The sequence below is a fragment of the Bos indicus genome, chromosome 24 (assembly GCF_029378745.1).
Source record: "Bos indicus isolate NIAB-ARS_2022 breed Sahiwal x Tharparkar chromosome 24, NIAB-ARS_B.indTharparkar_mat_pri_1.0, whole genome shotgun sequence".
NCBI lineage: Eukaryota > Metazoa > Chordata > Mammalia > Artiodactyla > Bovidae > Bos > Bos indicus.
In genome coordinates, this window is record NC_091783.1 from 57144713 (window position 1) to 57163038 (window position 18326).

At 45.5% G+C, this 18326-nt stretch overlaps 1 protein-coding gene across 1 annotated transcript in view; it reads right to left on the reverse strand.

Moving 5' to 3' along the window:
- Nucleotides 1–1123: 1123 nt before the first annotated feature.
- The window catches only part of FECH (ferrochelatase), a 35794-nt gene continuing 18591 nt past the window's right edge, over nt 1124–18326 (reverse strand). Inside the window, exons 5-11 of the mRNA XM_019986786.2 lie at nt 15971–16105; nt 13270–13376; nt 9847–9945; nt 5816–5923; nt 5150–5314; nt 3075–3134; nt 1124–2596 (exon numbers count right to left, since the gene is read on the reverse strand). Of these exons, the coding sequence (XP_019842345.2) occupies nt 2462–2596; nt 3075–3134; nt 5150–5314; nt 5816–5923; nt 9847–9945; nt 13270–13376; nt 15971–16105 (809 nt within the window). The 3' untranslated portion in view covers nt 1124–2461. The remainder of the gene's footprint in view (nt 2597–3074; nt 3135–5149; nt 5315–5815; nt 5924–9846; nt 9946–13269; nt 13377–15970; nt 16106–18326) is intronic.

Below are 18326 nucleotides of genomic sequence, written 5' to 3' on the forward strand. Positions count from 1 at the left end.
TGTTGATTCCATCCCACCAAATGCTCCACCTTCAGGCATGGGCCCCTACCCATCTTTAGTTAGTAACAGTTGAAGGCAACACTTCTTAGATCAACAAATGCCTAGGCAGTGATCCTCATAATTAAATCCCCCTGTGCCTCTCACTGGGCTTCCCTGGTGGCCCAGATGGTAAAGACTCTGCCTGCAATGCAGGAGACCCAGGTTCAATCCCTGGGTCAGGAAGATCCCCCAGAGAAGGGAGTGGCAACCCACTCTAGGATCCTTTCCTGGAGAATTCCATGGGCAGAGGAGCCTGGCGGGCTATATAATATAATACAGCCCTTGGTGTGGCAGAGTCAGACACAACTGAGCCACTAACACTTTCACTTTGCCTCTCACTACAAAGGCCAGTCTGGCGCAACTTAGAGTCAAGGATGCTTTTCCTGACAGCCGAGGCACTGTTGATTTAAAGTTTCCTTAGCAATAAGGGTCTTCAGACACCGTAGCCAGAGCTGTTGGTTGGACTTTCCCCGCAGCATCTCTAAAATAACATACATTCAGCGAGCAGTGCAGGTGAGCAGGCCCTCGGCGAATTTCCTGGAGGAGGCAGAAGGGTTGCAGGCAGGACCAGCCTTCCAGCGCCAACCCACAGAGCTCATTTCACTGAGGGACAGTCCTTCAAAGTCCACCTTGAACCCAGTTCCCCCAAAGTGGGCAGAAACAGAAGGGGACAGCTCTAAACAACTGTCTATGCCATGTACCCTCTTCTGGAAACAAATCTACTAATAGGAAAGCCAATTTGGGGAAAAAAAAATGTAGACGCTACTCAAATTTCAGAGCTGTTATCAGTGGGGGAAAATTATTAATGAAAGTGAATGGCATGTTTCTTGCATTACAAATTAAATTCCTCCTAATAATTTTTATTAGTAACAAATTTGGATTGCTTTTAAAACAATATATTTTTATTTGGTGTGCTGGGGTCTTAGTGTGACACGTGGGATTTTTAGTTGTGGCACGTGGGGTCTGGTTCCTGATCGGGGATCAAACCCCGACCCCCTGCATTGGGAGCACAGAGTCTTAGTCACTGGACTCCCAAAAGTCCCTGAATTACTTTTGATTTAACAGAGACAATGAGTCATACTGGTTAAAGTCTTAATAATATCGTATTTATTAATATAGTAAACCCTGAATATAGAAGATCTATGGCTCCATGAAAACTTTCACTGGCTTAAAAAAAAATCAAATAAATGCTTTTTTGAAGAACAAAGTTGTACAATGGCATCTTAAATATCCACTAAAAATGACTTAACATGAAATATAATTATATATTATAATTGTCACATTAGAGTGGTTCTTTTCCTTTTCTCCAAATTTCCTATAGCATGGTTACATAATTTTTATAATAAAAATTGTAAATTAAGAAAGAATTTGAAGTTACAAAACATAGTCGGCTTTTCAAAAATCTTCAAACAAATAAGGCAGGAAAGGGGACATTCAACCACGATGAAGAAGATGCTGGGTGGAGAGGTCGGGGAGGAGCTGTGGGCAGGCAGCCCTTCATTTCCAGCTGCACTGCCCCTGGAGACAGCAATCAGGAGCCCCCTCTCCTGCGCCACCAGGATCCCCACCAAGGTGGGGAGGACAAATGCGCAACTGCTACAGGCTTACGAGCCCTGCGTGCCTGGGAACCTCAAGGCACTTTTGGAACCTAGGCTTGATTAGGTCTGATGGTGAGGAACGTGAGGATCACACACGAAGACCGAAAGGACCGATCAACAGTGACCTCCCAGGAGCAGTCACTGTGGGAACCACACCATCAGACCGGCATTCCGTAACCCACGGGCTGAGGGAAAGAGCAGGCGCCTTTCTTTTCTAAAATTATATCTCCTTTACTCAACTATGTTCACTTCAAAAAACAAGTGCGGGACTTTAAACAGACCTCACGCACACCACCTGGAGAAGGAAGTGGCAGCCCACTCCAGCATCTCTGCCTGGAGAATCCCATGGATGGAGGAGCCTGGGGGCTACAGTCCGTGGGTCGCAAAGAGTCGGACAGACTGAGCGACTAAACCCCCACCCCCACCATGCACACTGACAGCCCACAAAACAAACTCTTCACACCCTTGCACGGTTGTTTTTTTGGGGGGTGGGGGTGTTGCTAGAAAACCAAAATCGGTACTGAGAATGTGTATGCATTTCAGAAGATACATTTTTAAAACTCATTTTTAAAAATGGTCTAGTGGACATTCCAAACTAGTAACCCAGGGAGGAGGGACCATAAATGCTTACTGTGTTGGTCTATAAAAATAGAAAGCCCTCAAGAAGGACTTCAGAGCCCCTTCCTGGAGAAAGCACACAGTTTGTGGCCAGAGGCTACGCCGGCACGGATGTAACCTCCTCCCTAACGGCCGGATGCGCCCTCCTCCTCCTCGGAGGTGTCGGGAGGCGGGCACGCGCACCTCCCAGCGGCGTGCCGCCGGGGTCACAGCTGCTGGCTGGTGAAGAAGGATTTGGTCTCCCTGCAGGTGGGGTTCACGCACAGCGGACAGCTCAGAGTCAGCTGTGTGGAGCAGCGCTCCTTGGACTGGAGGTGTGAGTGCACCAGGTCGGCCAGGGCCTGCAGGACAGACGGGAAGGACAGACGGTCAGAAGCGCAGACACCGCTGCTCCCCACGCCGCCTCCGCGCCCCCATCTGCCCAGGGGAGCACTAGGGCGTGGGGCTTCTCTTCACCTGAATTATTTATTTGCACCCTTTGAACCCAATTCTATAACGTCTTCCTTTCCTAAGAATTCTCAGCTTAGAGAAAAGGCGAAAATTCAGGTTTTAGAAAACGAAATCCCCACACCCCACCTGCCGAACCTTGTCTCTGGAAGGCAGATTTTAAATTAGACGTCGTGATGGGTGGGTAGAAATAAGAAAACAGGGACTGTCTGAAGGAGGAGAGAGCCGGAGTGTAAGGGATTCGATTTTATTTTTCTAATTAATTGGAACTCAAAATGTTCTAATATGTGAGAAAACCAATATTCTGTAAGAGTTTCTCAGAGGACCGCTCTCCGACATGCTCTACTAAAATGGTTGTAACATTAGAGATACCTTCGAGAACAGTGGGTTTCCATTAAGAGACTCCGCTCTTCTGATGTTTTCAAGTCCACACTGAATCAAATGAGAAAAGGGAGGAAAACACATACACATTTTATTTTCCCTTTTTTTTTTTTTAAAGAAACCGCTACAAAAAAATAAATACATATACAGATACACACACAACTCAAAGTCTTGGTACCCAAGTATTCACAGACCACCCAGAAATGAAAAACAGTCCTGATACCAGGCACAGACATTGATTTTTACCTATTATCAAATTGCTCATCAATTTCTATTTCCATCCCCCAGCCCATGACCTTCCAATGGGTGCTTTGTTTCCAAACCATTTTTGAGGTTCTATAGGATAGAATACTCAAATAATTTAAATCTGCTTACCATTCGTTTTTAGTCCACCTTTCTAATGCCTACTTATAGACTCTACCTAAGCAGAATGTTGCTTTAGAGACTTAAATTTTTATGCATGCTTTGATTCCAAGTGCCAAAAGAGGTAAATTAATTTAATGTGTATTGAAACTAGATTGGATCTAATATACAGAGTTGGGATTTTAAATATATTCTTACCTAGAAAAATCTAAGTTAAAAAACTAAGGATTATATTTCACAACCATCCTTACTCAAAAATATCCTGTTAATTCCAGCTAATTATTCTGCAAATAATTGAGAAATATCTAACTATTATTTACTCAGGTAGCTAGGATCTTCTCTTTCCCTTTCTGAAATGCTGATGGCTTTTTGGTTGCTGTATCTTTTAAGTTAGAAGACTGGAAACAGGAAAATGGTGAGATTCAGCAAACACACAGTTCTCAACAGAGGGAACATATTCTAAAACTTCATATAGAGGTAAGCTGGTTATCCTGCTGTTGGTCACTGTTCTCAAACACTGTTTTTGTTTTGGCCACACCACACAGCAAGCAGGTTCTTAATTCCCTGACCAGGGATGCAACCCTCACCCCATGCAGTGGAAGCGTGCAATTTTAATCACTGGACCACAAGGGAAGTCCCTAGAAAGCATCACTCAATGAAGTCCATAGACAACCCTACAATCTCATTTTAGCCAATTACAACTTGCACATAAATTTCTTATCAAAACTGCTGACAAGCGCCTTAGGCGCCCTCTACCTTTAGGACCAGCAGGCACACACAAAAAACGGGGCGGGGGCGGCGGGGGTTGCTGCTGAAGCTCCCCCCAACCCACTCTCCACCCTGCCCGGAACTTGCCACCTGGTCCCAGAGAGGGAGACCACCCAGCACATGTGGGATGACCAGCGCCGGGAGCTGGGATGCAGGATGAGCGGGGACATCTCTTTGGGTCCCCAGGGTTCCACGGTTCCCACAGAAACAACACTAGGAAAGGGGGCGCAGGTTCAGGCCGGCCCTCAGAAGCCCTGAGATGGGTCAACAGTGGTTTTCCTCCACGTGGATGACAATCACATCCATCTTCCATTACAAGACACTCAGGATGGCTGGTATTTGTTATTTCAATAATCAGATTGATCACAGCATAGTAGCAAACAGCTAATTAAGTGAGTGCATAAAAGAGGTCAGGGAAATTACAACACATAACTGCTCCAGAGTTCATCCCATGGTCTTTCTTAAATGAGGAGGATTCTAGGGCCTCGAAACCCAGCAGAAGCAGCATCACAGCCTGAGCAAAGGGCGGTGTTAGGTGAAGAAAGGAATTATACAGACAACAATAAGATTCTTTTCTTCCAAACTGGTGAGAAGCACACTTATTTTTTTTCTCAAGGAAATGTGGTTTTCACTACTTTCAATGGGTACAGTAACTCAAACTAAACACAATGATGTTGCCTGCAGTGATGCCCGGTCACCCGTTTTGCAAAGGCACGGAAGTGCTTTCCCCCTGCAAACGTGGAGATGAAGTCGATTTGCTCAGATCAGAACTCGGATGAAGTATTATCCGGAACGATGAGGCCACAGTACATGCGAACACATACCAAGCGATATTTCTGAATGATACAATTAGATCACTGCAGAGAGAGTTACCTTTTAAAACAAATCACATTTCAAAAAAATCAAATCAAAATGGGATAAATAACCACACTTACCTCACTGGCTAGAACTTGAGAGTACTCGATGTCCAGCTCATAGAGCGTTTCGATGTGATCGCTGGTAAACGCTATTGGCACTAAAAGGATGTTCTTCCTTCCCCTCTTACAAAGCCCTTTGATGGCCTCGTCTGTCTGAGGACCCAGCCAGGGCATCGGGCCAACCTATAAGAAAGCAGGAGGAGTGCACACAGGGACCGTGTCTCACCACAGCCCACTGCCCTGGACACACTCACATGCACACACATGCACACACGCACACACACAGCCTCCCTGTAAGAGTGAGGGCCACGCTTTACACCTCGCTAATGGGTTTTGGTATTTCTTTATTAGGCTTGAATCCGTCTGCTACTGCTAAGTCTAGAAGCTGGCAAAATATAAAGAAGAATTTCTGTGATTTCAACTGAAAATAATCTCTTGTTTGAATGGAATCAATGGAATTCTGCTCATCACTTGTTTTCCTCTCCATCATATTTGCTTGCAGAATTCCTCCTGCTCATATGAGCAGTCAGGTTATTGCAGAACATTCTGTCTGCGTGAAAAGGCCAAATCTGATCGTTTTATAACCAAGTCCTAAAATAGACATCCTCCAAAGAGCTGGCCCCCTGCAAGCGTGAGGAAGTCACCTACCTTGGGACCACCTGCAAACGTGAGGAAGCCACCTACCTTGGACTGCCAAACCAGTCGGTAGGGGTTGGAGTAACCCAGCTTGTCCATGACTCTCTGGACAGTGGCGCCTACCTCTTGAGGATAGGGGTCCCCTCTGTTGACCACCTGCAGCAGAGACACAAGAGTTCAGTTGCCAACACCGTGCAGGGTTCTGAGAGCCTGGGGCTGGGCGGGGAGGCGGCCTGAGCCCTGGGCTGGAGGCTGCCCCTCGTCCTCCGCACTAATGCCCACGCCAGCTGAGCTCAGGGCCCAACTTACTTGGATGGATTTCATCGGCCAAAGGCACACAGGGTACCAGATCAGCTCTCGGGTTCCTAGGAATGCATCAGATTCTACATCCACGCCACCCAGAGGAGACTGACAACACACACCACAGGAGGATGGGTTTCTCCAGCCCCCCGGCTGGAACAGGGACGACACAGAGACGCTGGCACGGGATGGGCCTTCACTTTTGGTACTTACCTGAAGGGCTGATTTTATTTTAATTTTTGACTGTGCTCTGCAGCTTGCAGGGTCTCAGTTCCCCGAACAGGGACTGAACCTGGGCCATGGCAGTGAAAACCCAGGATCTTAACCACTGGACTGCCCACGGAACTCCCTGATTTTAGAAATGGAACTGAAAGAGTACTGTACGGACAGTGTATAGAACTACTGAGTTCACGGGGACCAGGTGAACAAAAGGGGTGAACACTAGAGGAGTAAGAGAAAGAAGCAGCACGTGGTTCGGATTCCAGGCTCCTTGAGAACACGGTCTGTGCCTTCGAGCTCCTTCCAGTTCCTTCTCCCCACTCCTCCCACAGCAGTGGACCACGGCCATGCTTTGAGCGCAGTGTCTGCAAGCGCTCCTCACCTTTGAAAGTGTGCAACAGACATTTTCTTTTTACTGCTTTAATATTTAGCTGTATCGTTTCTCTTTAGTTGCTAAGTCGTGTCCAGTTCTTTTGAGACTCCATGGAACATAGCCCACCAGGCTCCCCTGTCCATGGGATTCTCCAGGCAAGAATACTTGAGTGGATTGCCATTTCCTCCTCCAGGGGAATCTTCCAGACCCAGGGATCGAACCCGCATCTCCTGCATTAGCAGGTAGATTCTTTACTATTCAGCTACCTGGGAAGCCCATTTAGTTGTGTACCAACTTTCTAACCCCCCATCCTGCTTTATTTCTTCCCACAACACTTATTACCTTCTATTGTTTCATACTACTTTCTTATCTGTTATGCTTATTATCTGTCTCCTCCCCCTCATTCCCTGAATGCGAAGATTTTTTTGTTCTGTTTTGTTCATTCCCCTGTTTTGTGGTAGGGGATAGAACAGTGCCTGGAATAGCGTAGGTGTTCAATAAACACCGTTGAGATGAAATGATGAGCTATTCTTTGACAATCTCCAAGTAGCTCACTTAAGATATTTTTAATCACAAAGAGACATAATGACTTTATAATGGGCAAATCCAGAAGACACCACCTTAGGCTGATGACCACGGATCACTTCAGGAGTAGTGAGATTAACTGGCAGCATGTACTCCCAGCATGATGCACTCAGAAGCACAGGCCACTGGCGGGGGGAGGAGGGGTTATTCTTCCTGATAATAAACAACCTCAGTCTACGCATGAGAAAACACCCAACACATCCAAATGGAGGAGCATGCTGCGGAATAACTGTGTGTGTTTGTGTGTGCACTAGTTGCTCACTCATGTCCAACTCTTTTCGACCCCATGGACTGTAGCCCGCCAGGCTCCTCTGCCCATGGGATTCTCCAGGCAAGAATACCGGAGTGGGTTGCCATGTCCTTCTCCAGGGGGTCTTCCCAACTCAGGGATCAAACCCGGGTCTCCTACATTGCAGGCAGATGCTTCACCATCTGGGCTACCAGCGTTGCTACAAAATCATGCTTCAAAAATATCAAGTTCAGGAAAGACAAATGACAGGAGGAGGAACTGTCCCAGATTGGAGGAGCCTAAGGAGCTGGGACAAGTAACTGCCCTGGGAGATCCTGGGAGAGGAAAGCAACCCCTGAGGAGGAGCTGGTGAAAAGTGAGTGAAGTCCTCAGGTAACAGCTCTGCACCTCCACTCAGTTCTCAGTTTCCATTGCTAGACTTCCGGTTATGTGAGATGTCAACGTTAGGAGACGCTAAGGGAACTCTGTACTATTCTGTAACTTTTCTGTAAGTCCAAAATGACTTCAACATACATTTTATATATATATATATATATATATACACGTTATTAAGGGGGAAAGGGGCTTCCCAGGTGGTGCCAGTGGTAAAGAACCCACCTGTCAGTGCAGGAGACATAAGAGACAGGGGTTCGATCCCTGGGTTGGGAAGATCCCCTGGAGAAGGAAATTGCAATCCACTCCAGTGCTCTTACCTGGAGAACCCCATGGACGGAGGAGCCTGGTGGGCTACAGTCCGTGGGGTCGCAGGGTTGAACACACCCGAAGCGCTTAGCACGTAAGGGGGAGAAGTCATTAGGAGCAAATGCAGGCGAACAGCAGAGCTTGAGCTCCACAATCCCTCTGCCTTCCCGACCCCATCCTGACCCTCCTGACTTCATGGTGTGCCTCAGTTCTACCCAAGACCCTGGGCAGAAAAACAAAACAAAACAAAACAAAAACCTGGAAGCCGCGTGTTCAGTCCCTGAGGGGGAGAAAGGGAAGTGAGGGGAGAGAAAAGCAGAGAGAAAACAGCACCTGGAACTGTTCACACATGAACACGTGTTTCCCCCTCTCCCGCTTCCCTCTGGCCCTTCAGCCGCTGCCTCATTACACACAGGCGGGTATAAAAAAAGGATGAGGGCCGAGCAGGAGTACGGACGTGTGAAGAAGCTGCGCGCGGTACCGGAAAGGAGGGCAGGCAGGCTTCCCGAAGAGCAGCTTGCTTCTCTCTAGAGCTGCCTACTGCCGGATCGTGCCCCCCGGACGAGAGGGAGACATAGGCTGCGAAGGGCTCGCCCCTGGCGACCGCCAGGTGGCGCCACAGGCCAGCCAGAAGGGGGGCCCCAGAGAGGACCCTGGGTTAACTCATTAACTCTGCAGCTAAAACCTTAATGATGCTTACAGCAGTAATTCTCCGCCTCTCCAGCTTTGAGAGCGATGTTTTCAGGACACAGTGCTAGCTGCGAGCTGATGAAATGGGCTGCTCACCCCAGGCATTTCTGTACATCATACATATACCAGCTCCATCATTATTGTCTCCAAAAATGCGATAGTCATTGGCTGCTGCTGCTGCTGCTAAGTTGCTTCAGTCGTGTCCGACACTGTGCGACCCCATAGATGGCAGCCCACCAGGATGGCACAGAGGTGCTATTTTAACAAACACCCGGTGTCATATGAGAAACCAAGGAGCAACCAGATCATAACTGGATACACTTTACATTCACTGGCCAAAATGTGCTCCTGAGCCTTGGCAAATGAAAAACTAATCACTTCCTGGAATTCAAACAACTTCTGTCAAGTCTTGAGGACAAAAAGAATGGGGTTGAGAGTGCTCAGTCTGAATATGGAAGCCCTACCATCCAAGTTCCTTGAACAGGGCAGGCGAAAACAGCCTTCTTTAATTGTCCCATTTAATAAAATTCTCACATAGGAATGGATCTTCAACTTATCATTTTAAAGGAACTTAGGAACATAATATCTACTCACAATATCATAGTCTGAATTAATTGTTATTAGGTTTCAAGAGCTTCCCTGGTGGCTCAGCTGGTAAAGAATCCACCTGTGATGTGGGAGACCTGGGTTCAACCCCTGGGTTGGGAAGATCCCCTGGAGAAGGGAAAGGTTACCCACTCCAGTCTTCTGGGCTGGAGAATTCCATGGACTACATGCCCATGAGGTTGCAAAGAGTTAGACATGACTGAGCGACTTTCATTTTCAGGTCTCAAGAAATGAGTCTAGCTAAATTAGCACCAAGCTCAGTTTGAGATTTTAGAGTCCCTCCTTGCACTGGGCTTAGGCTGAATGGAAACTGGACCCACGTTAAACCTTTTGACCCCTCTACCACTGGGTCATCAATGAAATGTTCTTACTTACAGACATTGGCAGTGAGTGAGCAGAAAAAAGAATGACCACCTCGCGTCTCTTCTCAGGAGGAAAGTGATCCAGCTCTTTCAGAATATGGTCAGCAAAGCACTGCAGGAACACCAAGAAAGGGGGGATACGGAGGGGGCGGGAAGAAAGACATGGAAGGAGAAGAAAATAGTCTGTGTGAGTGACACCACAAATCTCAGCGAAGCCCTCAAACACAGCAACTGTCTCTGTTAAGGGAAAAAAACCCTGCAAACTGTACAGTGTCTCTAGCTTTGGTTCATCATCAGAATGGCTCATAACGGTTCCAGGGGCCTGGGGAATTTGATGGGAAACTTCTAAAGCTTGCTAATGGCTCACTAAAAATGAACGCTCTGGACCTGCTTCCCCGTGGGAGGCACAGGGCACATTTCCAGATGGAAAGGAAACGCAGATGGGAAGGAGGAGTTGTTTTAAGACCTCTCACTTGCTCCGTTAGCAGGAAAACCGCTTACAGGGTCTTTCTGAATCTCCCTTAGTTTGGCTTTCAGGCATATCACATTAAAATACATTAGACAGAAGTAACCGAGGGATAAGAAAATATGGTTCCTTTTTTACGACCTTGGCCTCCCTGAGTCAGTCTTCATAACGACCTTCCTAACAGCAGACGAGACGGTTGCACCACTCTCGTTCAATTCACAGAGGAGAGACGTGGCTGACTGGGGGGCCCGTCGGGTCCCATCTGCAGAACCTGGGCCAGAAGGCAGCTCCCGCTCCTCCACATCTCTGTCCACCAGACCAGCCAAGCCCCTTCCGTGGCCGGCACGTCCAGAGTCACATCAGTAGGTGCTGAAATACCAGACCTGAGGAGGCTTCCTTTCATCTCTCTCTTTAATCATGCTGTCATTCAACTTATAAAGCAAAGGGCTACAAAGGACATGAACGGGTGAACTGACAACACTGGAGTATGAACGCAGGTTGGACAGATTTCAGTGTCAATATGAAGTTTGCTGAAGTTGAATACTGTATCATTGCAATGGAAAAGAATACACTGTTTAGGTGTAAAGAGTGGTTTTATATGTCTGTGTGTGTGTATGTATATACATCTTATTCTCAAAAGGTTCAGGAAAAAATTATGTATACATAGACACGCATATGCACACACATAAAGGGTATGCAAATGATAAAGTGGGATAAATTTTAACACAGGAATCTAAATAAAGAGATGGGGGTTCCTTATATACTATTCTGGGAACTTTTATGTATGCTTGAAATTATTTCCAAATAAAAATGTTTTTAAACATAATATTAAAAAAAATTATAAAGGACAGTTTACCAAAACCATGTAAATTTGCACTTGTTGGCATTTTTGATACATCAGTGTTTAATACGACAGGATGAGCAATTACTCCATAACAAATGTTGGAATATTATTAGTTTTCTCAGAACCCTCAGGTTTTGATAAATTAATGCTCAAAGGCACAAAATGGTGCCTAGAGAGTTCGCTCCCTTTTCAAAATTTATAATTTACCTACAGAGTCAATGGGATAGGATTAAACACCAACATAAACAAAATTTTTGGTGGTCTTTTCAGTGTTAGTAGACTAAGGATGCTCAGAAAAGATTATATTTGTACAAGCCCAGATAAGGAGGCCCAGAGCAAAGTTTAAAGACAGCCTGCAACATACATTTACTCTAAATATTCCAGCAGTTAGATAACAGAAGCAAAAGGACTATTTTCAGTAATTACTACTTATCATAAGTAGAAATGTAGATTAACCACAAGATTTTTAGTTCCAGCTTTTGTTGTTTAGTTTGGGTTTTTTTTTTTCCATTTCCACTAGATATCAAATCTCCTTCTTGTGTAATCCACATAATACTAATAAACTCTAAATTTTTGTTTCCTCCAGATTTTAGTAGGATTTCTCTTTTTATCATCTTGCATGCAAGTAGAGACACAATTTGTTACGGCTTATAGCAGACTCTAAGCCGTTGTCAGCACTGAGGAGCCGTGGGCAAGCAGAAGTGCCCTGAAATCATCTAAAACCCATCTGCGGTATTTTCCAGGCGCAGCCCCTCTGCAGAATGAAAGCGGCAGGCGGCTCTCAGAGGTTTCAATCACACCATCAAGGAGGGTGGATAAATGCCTCTAAAATTCCCTTTCATTTTATGAAGGAAGACTTCCTCAGTTAAGAGACCTTTCCATCTTTCTGCTTCCCCCCTTTTCAAAGGACTGAATTTTAATGCAAATCTAATTACTGCCTCGATCAGGGCAGGCAGATGCTGCACAGATCCCCGCTTCGCTGCTGCCACATGGCAGTGCTGACCTGAGACACCCCTCGTTTCCAACCCCGGGCCTCCGAGCGGAACAGGCAGGCCAGGCTGGGGCTGCAGGCGGTCTGGACGGGAACCGCCTCCCTGGAAAGAGCCAACTCGGTGGGGACACCGCACCTGGACCAAAACGACACCCACCCCTGAGAAAAGGCGCCTTCTTCCCACTTCTCGCTTAAAACTGAATTTCGGCCTCTGCGTTAACCCTTGACAGCACCTACGTGCCTAAGGAAGACGCGGACCGCTCGGGGCGAGCCGGCCAGCGTTCCGCGAGGTCCACCACCACCTAGTGGTGACAGATGTAAGTGCCGCCGGGCTGCAGAAAAAGCGCTGAAGCAGGCACTTTGCCGAGAACGTCCGAGGAGTGAAACACAAACTAGACGAGCTCCCCGTCACTTAGTGTTTCTTCTACCGAAACTAACTCAAAGGTAGAAAACTTCCACCAGCAGAACCAAGCAGTGTGTGTATGATGGAGGACAGTGCCCAGTAGCGGTCCTGTAGTCAAAGGGTGAGAAGGTGTATAACAGCAGCATTTCAGAGCTTTGCAATTGTGCTTTTAACTGATTCTCTTAAAACCAAGCATCTGTTACTAAAAATATTACATATATAAACTGCGTAGGAGAAATATGAAACTTCTAATATAGACACTTTCTCAACTGAAGCGTTAAATTTATTCTATGTCTCAGAGCACGTAGATATAGTCCCTTTAAAACCTTTAGGTCTTGATATTTTAATGGATTTAGAAAATAGAGAATCTATTAGTTGGTTATTCAATCTATGAATGGAGATTAGATAAACACCCTGCTTAATTCTTTTCCCTTGCATATTCTTTAACGTTCTTTTGGTCACTGTGAAATACAAAATTCAAAACATAATTCTGCTATAGTTTGTAACTAATACTATTAATCTGAAGAAAAGGAAGAGTTAAACCTTTAACCTTTACATTTCTTTTCTCCTGGCATAATAAATCAAGACTCAAATACCTTTTTTTTTTAATTCCTCAGAACACAATTTAAGGACGAGAACAGTAGGCTTGGAAGGACACCCACAGACCAGGCAGGGATGAGAGCCTGGCCCACGGCGGAAGCGGGGCGACGGCAGCCGGCGGTGGTCACTCACCTGGATGAGGAGGGGGTGCGTGGGCCACCTGTCGATCGTGCTCCACTTCATGGTGGGCTTCCTGCCCACTTCATTGTAGTATCTGTAAATGGCATTTAAGCTGCTGCCTGAAATACACAGGGGCTACTTAGTGCATGTGGGTTATGGTGAAAGTAAAAAAACAGACTAGTAAAGGCAGTAATTATAAGCTCAAAGCAGGTAATTTCTGCACTGAGTCAGTCTAATTACAATCATTTCAATACTCTAAAATGCATATAGATCTAACTACCCTGCAAATGCAGATCACTAAAAAGCAATCAATTTCAACGACCTTTCTAAGATTAGTGAGGCCACTTCTCTAGAGAAGCACAGTGGTGGTGGATTTATGAAATATAAGCAGTCGTTATTTGCAAGGACCAAGTCTTACAACAGAAAGCATGTTACATTTTTTCCCCCGTTATGAAGGGAATCAACCCCATTTACAGGGTGGGAAAGAAAGGAAAAAGAAACAAGGTGTGACCCCAGCACGCTACCACAATCGTCGTTTCATTCTAACTGGTGCTTTCCAGTGATTTTTCCCTATAGCTGTGATGTTTCACAAATTAATTTCAGTACATGGGCACTTTTGTATCCTGAATACTTAGGGCATTTTTACTTAGCATCATGAGACGAATATTTTCCACATTATAATAAAAGCTTTATAATCATCCTTTTTAATGGCCCACTGACAAGAATAACAGCTTATTAAGGCTTCTAAGCTCATTCTCTATTTTTATCTGCTTTATTAAATTATCCTCACTCCCTAGAATAAGTTAAATGGGTACCAAATCCTTGTAGGTAATCTATCAAAACTCGTATTTCTAAGCAAGAGATGGTTAACATGAAAATTCAAAGACTAAAGAAAGGAAAGCAGATGGTGCCAACCCAGGGCAATTTTTTTCCTGGCCTAGAGGATTTGGCACTGGGGCAACCCCTAATCCTATGAAACCAACCCTAACGTGGGGCCTCCTCGTCAATCTTCACGTGGGGCAAATGCTCCAAAACACGGCCGTGCTTCCTGACACCACTAGTTTCTCTCCTAGAACTGTTCATCAGTCAAGTCTCCAGATAAAAAACGCTTGCCAGCACAAAGCCATACTGACATCGCATGTACTCTCAGGCTAAGACTCGATTTTCAAAAAAAAAAAAAATACATCGAGTTCCGTTTTTCTGAGCAGAATACAATGAGTCAGATAAATCCAAACGGAGTCCATCCCAGGTTCAAAACCCGTCTCTCCAGAAATCACGAAGCAGTCACCGCCATCTGCACATCGCGAGCCGCATTTCACAGGGGGACGTTCATTGTCCGATGGGTCGGGTTGGCCAGAAAGTTCATTTGGATTTTTCTGTAACACCGTGCCTGAAGGAACTTTGTGGTCAAGCCAATACAAAAGGACTTCTGGAAGCCACAGGAGGTCTTCTGGATCGCTCAGAAACATTCAATGAACTGCCTAAAGTAGTAATTAAGTGGAGAGCATAACTAAAAAAAAAAATCACCTGATTAAAAAAAGTGATTGATACATCGAATATACTGGCGCTGCCACAACATGTGTCTAAATAAAGCAACAGACAAATGGCACTCTAGTGGCCTCCAAGAATGAACACGGCTTCACATCTCTGCAGTGAAGCTGCACCTTCCCTTATGTCCTGGGGAAAACCTGCACAGACCTTGATGTTTTAAACACACAGGCAGAGCCAGCTGTGAGATGCAACGCTGGTCAATCCTTTGTCACATAAATAACCATCTTCTTGCTTAATTTTGAGAGCAGACATTTACATGGTAAGATATATTTTTTAAAGCCAGGCAAAAAGTATAGCTTAGAAAGGTCATAAGACACATATCCAAAAGAAATCACAATTCAAACTCTTGAGGGTGTCTGAGAACTTGGGCACTTTCACAGGGGCTCTGAATAAATATTTAAGGCACACAGCAGGCTTCCGAGATTTCTTTCAGTAGTCTTTTGTTTTCTCCTTCCTGTTATAGAAATAATATGCACTAATGTCCAAAAGCAATTTAGAAGTAAAAACGTGCTGACCCCAGAGCCTTGAAAAAGAATGCAAACAGACGTTAATTGTGAGTGACATTAGACGATTTACCTATAGCTAAATGATACAGAGATTGGCAAAACATTATCCTCCAGCTCCAATTAAATATCTAGGAAACACCACCTAGTAATACTTCCGCAAATCTAGAACACTGAGAGAAGTTGGCAAAGGAAACCCTAAACTGGGCTTTGTTTGACCAGGAACCAACCCGTAACCAAAATACATATCCATATTTCCAATGTTATACGGACACCTCTGCTTGCAAAATGGAAACATCTATCACCTTTGCTGCATTAATAAGAATACTGGCGTAGCCATAAAAATAAAGCTTTATTACACAAACACAGAAAGTGGCTTAAGGTGCATTACGGATCCATTCTACATGCATTAAAGCACTGGACAGTGGAAGCCGCTGCCTTTCACCCACCATTTGTAATTCTCAGTCCACTGGCTAATAACTCAAGGGACAGATGAACCATGAGATTTCAAATAGACGGACCTGAACTCTGGCGTTTAACACAGACAGGCTGGATTTGCCATTCAAATCGAAAGAGATCCATCCTCTCCTCCTGCCCTCCGGCCTCCCGTTCTTCTCACCGGGGCCGGAGCCGCCCTCCCACGGCAGCGGGCAGCTTACCTGTGGTGGAGCAGCTGTACTGGGGGTACTGCGTGAAAGCAACCGCCCTCTCCAGGCCATCCCTCTCCATCTCTTCAATTGCTTCCTCTGTTAACGGGTGGACGTACCGGAATCCAATATAGTATTTGTGCGGGGCTGTTAGGAAGCATGTGTGGGAAGGAGAAAGTATTCATCTTGATATAGATTCCGAACATAATGCAGTGCCCAGAACAAAGGACAGTTAACCTGATTTCCTGAGGCTGATAATGTGAGCAAGGTTAGAATATTCCTTGGATCTTCTCCAGCCTTTCACCGGTAGGTGCATTTTTCACCACTCTTTTCTGTGATCAACTCCCCCCCGCCCCCCACCCCCCGCCATCACACACATACTTTCATGGAGCGCATGGTTTTTAAAACTCAAGCTTCTGTGCCTTATTCTCTGCTCTCGGCCAAGACAAGAGAGACTCGAGAGCAAGGAGTCAAGAACTAGCATTTATTCTTAAATATAACCTCCTCTATGGACCATGCACCATGGCAGACGCTGCGCTTTCTTCTTCTCTAAACCCCGTTTTTCAGATAAGGAAACAGACTCTTAAAGGTTAATGAGCCACCAAAAGGCACACCTAGCAGATGGTCTAGATGAGATTCACTGTGGTCTCTTCACCCCAGAACCTACGCTCCGTCCACGCCCACCCCTTCACCCCAGCCTTCTCATCGCCCGAGTCCCCTTGTCCTGTTCCCTCAGACCCCAGGCCACCTAGTCTACATGAAAGCTCTGGGATACTCGATAAAAGTTCATTGATAACAAATGATTGAAATGATTCTTCTCACTTACATGAAAAACAAGACCAACCCCAACAACAATGCTTAAGTTGGAGGCACTAAGTGGGATTTAAAATCATTCTTCTGGGACTGCTGTGGCAATCCAGTGATGAAGACTCTGCTTCCAATGTAGGGAGTGTGGGTTCAATCCCCGGTCACGGAACTAAGACCTCACATGCTGAGTGCAGTGGACAAAACTTAATAATAAAATCATTCTTCTGGCTCCTAAATGTCCCAAGTCAGGGGCTGTCTTTGTGCTCCCATCACTTCACCAATTCTGCCTCCTTTATTATTTTAAAAGCTCCTCAAGCAATTTTTTTAGGCATTTATAAAATCATAAAACTGGAAGCTTTCTAAAGTTATCCAGGGCTTCCCAGGTGGCTCAGTGGTAAAGAATCCACCCACCAACCGGAAGGCTCCAGTTCTATTCCTGAATCGGGAAGATCCCCTGAAGAAGGAAACCACAACTCCCTCCAGTATTCTTGCCTGGGAAATCTCATGGACAGAGGAGCCTGGTGGGCTGCAGTCCATGGGCCAGACATAAGAGTCAGACACGACTGAGCACCCACGCATCGTGTTTAGTTGTCTTCTCACAGGGTTATACCCAGTTTATGCTCAGGGATGAAATTGAAAATACACAACATAAACATTAAGTCTAGTAAAACCAAGGTCATCTTACTGTCCAGGCCTCAGCCAGGGCTGCAGCTAAGAATATGATGCTAAATTGCTGCAAGAAACATTTAAGTTAAAGAGAAGAAAAAGATAATACATTAATTGTGTGTGTGTCTCAATATATAATGTGTATTTTATATATATGTATATGTGTGTATTATATGTGTGTGTATATATTATATATGCATATATGTGTATTATATGTTTGTTATATACGTATATGCGCGTATTACGTATATGTATGAAAGTGAAAGTGAAGTTGCTCAGTCATGTCTGACTCTTTGCGACCCCATGGACTGTAGCCTACCAGACTCCTCCGTCCATGGGATTCTCCAGGGAAGAATACTGGAGTGGGTTGCCATTTCCTTCTCCAGGGGATCTTCCCGATCCAGGGATTGAACCTGGGTCTCCCGCATTGCAGGCAGACGCTTTAACCTCTGAGCCACCCGGAACCTACGTATATGTATAAATGTGTATTATGTATGTGCATATGTGTATTATATATTATATGTGTGTGGTGGATATAGATATATAAAGCATCCCTTAGTAAATTGACCAGGGGACTGAATCAGTGGACTGTGCTGTCAAGAACAGAGGCAGAGTGTCGACAGAGGGGAGAGCCCGTCTGTGCGTGGGAAGGATGGTCTGATTCAGTGATCTACAGTGGCGACTACAAAAAGAGGAAGGAGGGGGCACAGATGAAACCTTTCTCAGCTGCCTGTCCCTTCGAGGCCTCCGATTTTCTGGTCTCTTGCATAAAGCATGGTGGCCTGCCATTAAAACCCTCCAGAGGACAAAACCTGGTAAGCAAACTGCTGGACGGATTGTTCAAAGATTACATGGTTCGCGTCCACGATCACGGTATCATCAGGCCCGTTTTTCA